This window comes from Schistocerca americana, chromosome 3 (genome assembly GCF_021461395.2).
Source record: "Schistocerca americana isolate TAMUIC-IGC-003095 chromosome 3, iqSchAmer2.1, whole genome shotgun sequence".
NCBI lineage: Eukaryota > Metazoa > Arthropoda > Insecta > Orthoptera > Acrididae > Schistocerca > Schistocerca americana.
The window spans coordinates 976,992,004-976,999,281 of NC_060121.1; the positions used below are offsets into that span (position 1 = coordinate 976,992,004).

At 44.2% G+C, this 7,278-nt stretch overlaps 1 protein-coding gene across 1 annotated transcript in view; it reads right to left on the minus strand.

The window, feature by feature from the left end:
- Window positions 1-5,598, minus strand: part of LOC124606602 (polyglutamylase complex subunit TTLL1) — a gene marked incomplete at its 3' end in the record, with an annotated part of 186,825 nt that extends 181,227 nt beyond the window's left edge. The window contains exons 1-2 of the mRNA XM_047138587.1: window positions 5,579-5,598; window positions 5,296-5,427 (exon numbers count right to left, since the gene is read on the minus strand). Coding sequence (XP_046994543.1) covers window positions 5,296-5,427; window positions 5,579-5,598 — 152 coding nt within the window. The remainder of the gene's footprint in view (window positions 1-5,295; window positions 5,428-5,578) is intronic.
- Window positions 5,599-7,278: the final 1,680 nt, after the last annotated feature.

Below are 7,278 nucleotides of genomic sequence, written 5' to 3' on the forward strand. Positions count from 1 at the left end.
TTGACAAAACGCGTAGGTGAATATAAAACTGCTTTGCGGCAGCAGTACACGAACAAACACCATTTGAGTTTAGAACTTAGTACCTCTATTCCCTATACTATAGTTTCTCTTCTTTCTTATTCTTTTGTAAATAAATCTTTTATTGTACAGCATTACATTGAATGCAACGTTTTACAAATCTTGATGCTTAGTTTAACGCTTATTAATATATCACTCATATTACTAAGATTAAGCAAGGAATTAATAATAATAATAACAATAATAATAATAATATTGGTAATAAAAATGCAGACTACAACAGTGTACATTTTGTATCCAGAAGAACATAAATTTATTAGAATAACAAAAATTGTTTTAAAATCAGAAAAAGTAAACAACAGAATTGCTCTAGGATTTAAATTTCGCATTTATTACAGAAAATTGAATATGTGATAATGTGAATGTTTTGTTCAACTTTTTTCGTACATAAAATTGATCCCTCCAGTTTCTGTTAATTAAAGTGTATACTCAATGCAATTGGTCGCGACAAGCACAACATATCATTCTTGTCTTCTTCTTAAACTTAAAAAATGTGGAATTGTATTATGAATGTCTATGTCGCTGATATTACGATATCAGGATGGCTTTAAACGCCAATAAATTATTAAGTAACATTTAATATGTTTGGTTTTCGCCCAGCGCACAATATGACGGATTTCCTGTATTTTGCAAGAAACTTTTATCGTTTTTTTTCCTAATGAGCTATATAGCTTTTTGTGTGGACATTTGAAAGAAGGTTCTAAAACAACTTCAACGACATGCCATGTAAGGGACTCAGTCAAATAGTGTCAAGATAACAGCGCCGCAAACTACTGTCCCGGTGTCAGGAGAAGTGGTTTGACAAACTACTGCCCCGTTACAGCAAATGTAAGCCAACACGTAAGGCAGGTGCTGTTCTTGTGTTTACCTGTGCGCTTGAAACCCATAACTCTTTGTTGTGCTGTTGTAGCAGTCAGTTAACTTGCTCGTGAAGTTATTGAGACACCCACAGTGTATACGACAGTCAGAAAATTTGCCTTACTGTCAGCTGTAACTTGGCGAAAACTGTGCCGCGATATATTTATTCATTCTGGATATATTTAGGGTGGCCTGTCATAGCTGTTTCATCCTGTATGTATAGGATTTACACGGGGTGTGACTCTTAAGATCCGTCAGGCGCATTTACTCTGGTGTTCCGGCAGATATTTGACATAAAAGCAGATATCTTAGGTGTTGCGAAACAACTCAAATCACTTAAGAAAGGCAAGTCTTCCGGTCCAGATGGTAGACCAATCAGGTTCCTCTGAGAGTATGCAGACACAATAGCGCCTTTCTTAGCAATCATATACAACCGCTCACTTGACGAAAGGTCTGTTCCTAAAGACTGGAAAGTAGCACAGGTCACACCAATATTCAAGAAAGGAAATAGGAGTTAGCCATTGAATTATAGACCCATACCACTGACCTCAATTTGCAGTAGGATTTTGGAGCATATACTGTACTCGAACATTATGAATCACCTTGAAGAAAATGACTTATTGATACATAACCAACACGGATTCAGATAATATCGTTCTTGTGCAACACAGCTACCTCTTTATTCCCCTGAAGTAATGAGTGCTGTCGACAAGGGATCTCAGATCGATTCCATATTCCTAGATTTCCAGAAGCATTTTGATACCGTTCCTCACAAGCGACTATTAATCAAATTACTTGCATATGGAGTATCGTCTCAGTTGTGCGGCTGGATTCGTGATTTCCTCTCACAGAGGTCACAGTTCGTAGTGACAGACGGTAAATCATCGAGTAGAACAGAAGTGATATCTGGCGTTCCGCAAGGTAGTGTCATAGGCCCTCTGCTGTTCCTGATTCACATAAATGATCTAGGTGATAATCTGAGCAGGCCCCTCAGATTGTTTGCAGATGACGCTGTAATTTACCGTCTAGTAAAATCATCAGACGATCAATTCCAGTTACAAAATGATCTAGAGAGAATTTCTGTATGGTGCGAAAAGTGGCAATTGGCACTAAACAAAGAAAAGTGCGAGATCATCCACATGGGCACTAAAAGAAATCCGATAAATTTTGGGTATACGATAAATCGCGCAAATCTAAGGGCTGTCAATTCGACTAAATACCTAGGAATTACAATTACGAGCAACTTAAATTGGAAAGACCACATAGATAATATTGTGGGGAAGGCGAAACAGAGACTGCGCTTCGTTGGCGGAACACTTCGAAGATGTGACAAACCCACTAAAGAGACGGCCTACATTACAAAAAATGGTTCAAATGGCTCTGAGCACTATGGGACTTAACTTCTGAGGTCATCAGTCGCCTAGAACTTAGAACTAATTAAACCTAACTAACCTAAGGACATCACACACATCAATGGGCGAGGCAGAATTCGAGCCTGCGACCGTAGCAGTCTCGCGGTTCCAAACTGTAGCGCCTGGAACCGCCCGGGTCTACATTACACATGTCCGGCCTCTGCTGGAATATTGCTGCGCGGTGTGGGATCCTTACCAGGTGGGATTGACGGAGGAAATCGAAAAAGTGCAAAGAAGGGCAACTCGTTGCATGTTATCGCGCAGTAGGGGTGAGAGTGTCACTGATATGATACGCGAGTTGGGATGGCAGTCACTGAAACAAAGGCGGTTTTCTTTGCGGCGAGATCTATTTACGAAGTTCCAATCGCCAACTTTTCTCTTCCGAATGCGAAAATATTTTGTTGACACCCCCTACGTAGCGAGAAATTATGGTCGTAATAAAATAAGAGAAATCAGAGCTCGAAGGGAAAGATTTAGATGTTCCTTTTTCCCACGTGCCATTCGAGAGTGGAATGGTGGAGAAGTAGTATGAAAATGGTTCGATGAACCCTCTGCCAGGCACTTGCGTGTGAACTGAAGAGCAACCATGTAGATGTAGATACCTGCAAATTATTTTCTGCTGTATGTATCTGCAGTCATTCCAAACAAAGACTGCGCGGCACGTCCTTCGTGAGACACCCACCGTCGACGTTACAAACGTATTGATTTTTAAAATGGCATTTTACACGCCCATTCGACAAAGCGGTCGCAAATAAATCTAGAGAGATATTCTTTTTGTCGACATATACATTAACAGGGATAGTAAAACTCGTAGGACAACCAGTAACTCCGGCAGCGGCATCACTGCCTTGGCCCACACAGACTGTTACCGCCAAGCATATACAGCGCTACTGAGTCCCGTCCGTGCTGGATTGCTGTTTACTCTTCGTGTTGTACTGTCCCTGTTAATGTATGTCGACAAAAAGAATATCGGAGCAGAACAATTTGGTACACCTCTATCGAATGGGCACGTAAAATTCGACTTTCAGAATCATTATATTTGTAACGGAAACACATAGACGCTATCTGTCGACAGTTGGGGGTCGCACGAAGGACGTGACGAACAGTATTTGTCTGGACTGACGCCAGCTGCGTACAGCAAAAACAGATTTGCAGATATCTGCCGAAACACGACAGAAAATGCGGCTGACGACTCTTAGGAGGGGCTACCGGTACATCGGCAGCAGTGTATCTTGCAGTAGAATGGTTTCACAGCACTTGCCTGCCTAGCGGTTAGAGACTGTCTTCAGGTGTACGGACGCCACTGCCTCGTCACCGCTGTCATCTCTTACGGGCACCTACGTATTGTTGGCTCTCGGTAGCGATGAGGCCCCGGAACGTGAGTTTTGTGCCAAAGGTGTTGGCCCTAACTTATTCGGTGGAAGAATTTTGTCGCCAAAGCAAACTGGAAAGTTTGCGAAGCAACTCAAATCGCTTGAAACGGGCAAGTCTTCAGGTCCAGATTGTATACCGATTACGTTGCTTTCAGATTACGCTGATACAATAGCTCCCTACCTAGCAATCATATACAACCGCTCGCTCACCGATAGATCTGTACCCGCAGATTGGAAAATTGCGCAGGTCGCACCAGTGTTTAAGAAGGGTAGTAGGAGTAATCCATCTAACTACAGACCTATATCATTGACGTCGGTTTGCAGTAGGGTTCTGGAGCATAGACTGTATTCAAACGTTATGAATCACCTCGAAGTGAACGATCTATTGATACGTAATCAGCATGGTTTCAGAAAACATCGTTCTTGTGCAACGCAGCTAGCTCTTTATTCGCACGAAGTAATGGCCGCTATCGACAGGGGATCTCAAGTTGGTTCCGTATTTCTAGATTTCCGGAAAGCTTTTGACACCGTTCCTCACAAGCGACTTCTAATCAAGCTGCGGGCCTATGGATTGTGCGACTGGATTCGTGATTTCCTGTCAGGAAGGTCACAGTTCGTAGTAATAGACGGCAAATCATTGAGTAAAACTGAAGTGATATCAGGTGTTCCCGAGGGAAGCGTCCTGGGACCTCTGCTGTTCCTGATCTATATAAATGACCTGGGTGACAATCTGAGCAGTTCTCTTAGGTTGTTCGCAGATGATGCTGTAATTTACCGTCTAGTAAGGTCATCCGAAGACCAGTATCAGTTGCAAAGCGATTTAGAAAAGATTGCTGTATGGTGTGGCAGGTGGCAGTTGACGCTAAATAACGAAAAGTGTGAGGTGATCCCCATGAGTTCCAAAAGAAATCCGTTGGAATTCGGTTACTCGATAAATAGTACAATTCTCAAGGCTGTCAATTCAACTAAGTACCTGGTTTAAAAATTACGAACAACTTCAGTTGGAAAGACCACATAGATAATTTTGTACGGAAGGCGAGCCAAAGGTCGCGTTTCATTGGCAGGACACTTAGAAGATGCAACAAGTCCACTAAAGAGACAGCTTACACTACACTCGTTCGTCCTCTGTTAGAATATTGCTGCGCGGTGTGGGATCCTTACCAGGTGGGATTGACGGAGGACATCGAAAGGGTGCAAAAAAGGGCAGCTCGTTTTGTTTTATCACGTAATAGGGGAGAGAGTGTGGCAGATATGATACGCGAAGTCATTAAAGCAAAGACGTTTTTCGTCGCGGCGAGATCTATTTACGAAATTTCAGTCACCAACTTTCTCTTCCGAATGCGAAAATATTTTGTTGAGCCCATCGTACATAGGTAGGAATGATCATCAAAATAAAATAAGAGAAATCAGAGCTCGAACAGAAAGGTTCAGGTGTTCGTCTTTCCCGCGCGCTGTTCGGGAGTGGAATGGTAGGGAGATAGTATGATTGTGGTTCGGCGAACCCTCTGCCAAGCACATAAATGTGAGTTGCAGAGTAATGATGTAGATGTAGAAAGCCTGGAACGTAAGCTCACCAATAGAAGTTCCAGTCGTCATCTGGTCCCACCTGCAGCCAGCCGCGCTTCTCGAAGTTACTGACCAGCACAGACTTGTCTAAGTCCGTGCAGAAGGTCACACGCTGCCTCTCCGAAGATGGTTGTAGCAACCTGCATGGTCAAATAGTACACCTATAGGCTACGTTCATAATAATATTTTTTTTTTCGAAGACAGTCCAAGTGTCAATATGTCGTAACTAATGACTAATACACACACACACACACACACACACACACACACAGAGTCGTACAATTGACATACACCTTAATGATCTCATACATATAGGTTTGCAAAATCATTTTAATCAAATGAAGAGCATCACTCGGTAAAATGCGTGACATTACAGGAAAATGTACGGCACGGATGTCCGAAATGGTCTACCTACAAGATCTACATTATCACCTAAAATTTAACATTACATTATTGTACTGTCCTAAAGCATAAATACCTGACATACTGCACGTTTGATTTTTTTTTTCTTTCTGCTGCCCACCCCTTTATGCGAGACTGAATGAATATTTAAAACCTATCGCAGCGTGCATGCGCTGGAGTCTGGTGGTTTCTGTAGGTCAGTTTGAGGTGTCTTTTCGTAGCTTGATAGACCACAAATGCCCTATATCAAATAGTTCGTCTCTACTTCCCCTATACCACTGTGGTAGGTTGTAAACAGCTGTTGTTTACATCGTGCATGTCACACATCGCGCCTTGCTTCGCTTGCAGTCTGCATCTCTCCACGACACATTAAAGTTGCTGGCACACATTCTATTCTGCACTTTTTCTTTGCTTTTCTCCCAAGTCCTGTCCTATAACCTCAAAAACCTTTCTGCCAAATAAAGTCTTGGGACCCTGGAAGAGATCGGTCCTCATCCAACAGGGCAGGGGGGCGGGGGGAGGGGGGGACATGGGAGGAAAAGGTCTTGGGACCCTGGAAGAGATTAGTCCTAATCCGTGGTCTAGCCACCATCCAACGGGACAGGGGGGGGGGGGGGGGTATGGGAGGAAAGACATGGGGTGCAGTCCAGTGAGTGCAGATGGAGATCCCGGCAGAGGGTAGTGAGACGCATGCCAACTGGCAATCCCACCCGTGGGCGGGTGTTAGGAGGGAGACATCCCTCATTGGCGAAGAGCGCAGGGAACGCAGGATGGTCAGGGAATTGGCGAATGGCGACTGCTTAAGAAATAAGGAGATGGCTCTGTCAGATGTGTAGAGGGGGAATCCCTGCTTCTGTGAAGAGAGTATCAACAGCACTAGTGTGAAAGGCACCAATAGACAGACGCACCCCACAATGATGGACAGGGTCAAGGAGCTTCAAAGTGGAAGGAGCCACTGAGCCATAAACCTGACTACCATAATCGAGTCTGGACAAGACCAGAGCATGGTAAAGATGGAGAAGAATGGAACGGTCTCCATCCCAAGATGTGTGGGCCACGAGGCGGAGAGCATTAAGCTTCTGCATGCATGTAGTCTTTAGGTGGCGAATGTGACACAGCCACGTCAGCTTGTTATAAAAAATAAGGCCCTAGAAACGGGACTGTGCTACAGCATCGAGAAGCTGGTTGCCTAAATAAAGTTCTGGATCAGGTTGCACAGTGGGTCGACGATAAAAATGCATAACCCGCGTTTTGGAGGGGATAAACTGGAAGCCATGGGCGGTGGCCCTCGCAGAGCTCCTTCGGATGGTGCCTTGGAGCTGGCGCTCAGCACACGCCACCAAGTGGGAGCTGCACCAGGTGCAAAAATCGTCAACGTACAACGTCGGGGTAGCCAGAGGCCCAACAGAGGTCACAAACCCATTTATGGCAATGAGGAAGAGCGTGACACTTTGCACAGAACCCTGTGGGATACCATTCTCCTGAATTTGAGGGGTGCTGGGTGAAGTGCCAACTCGAACCCGGAAGAGCCGGTAAGATAAAAACTAGCGGATAAAAATCAAAAGGGGACCACGGAAGCCCCAGCATTC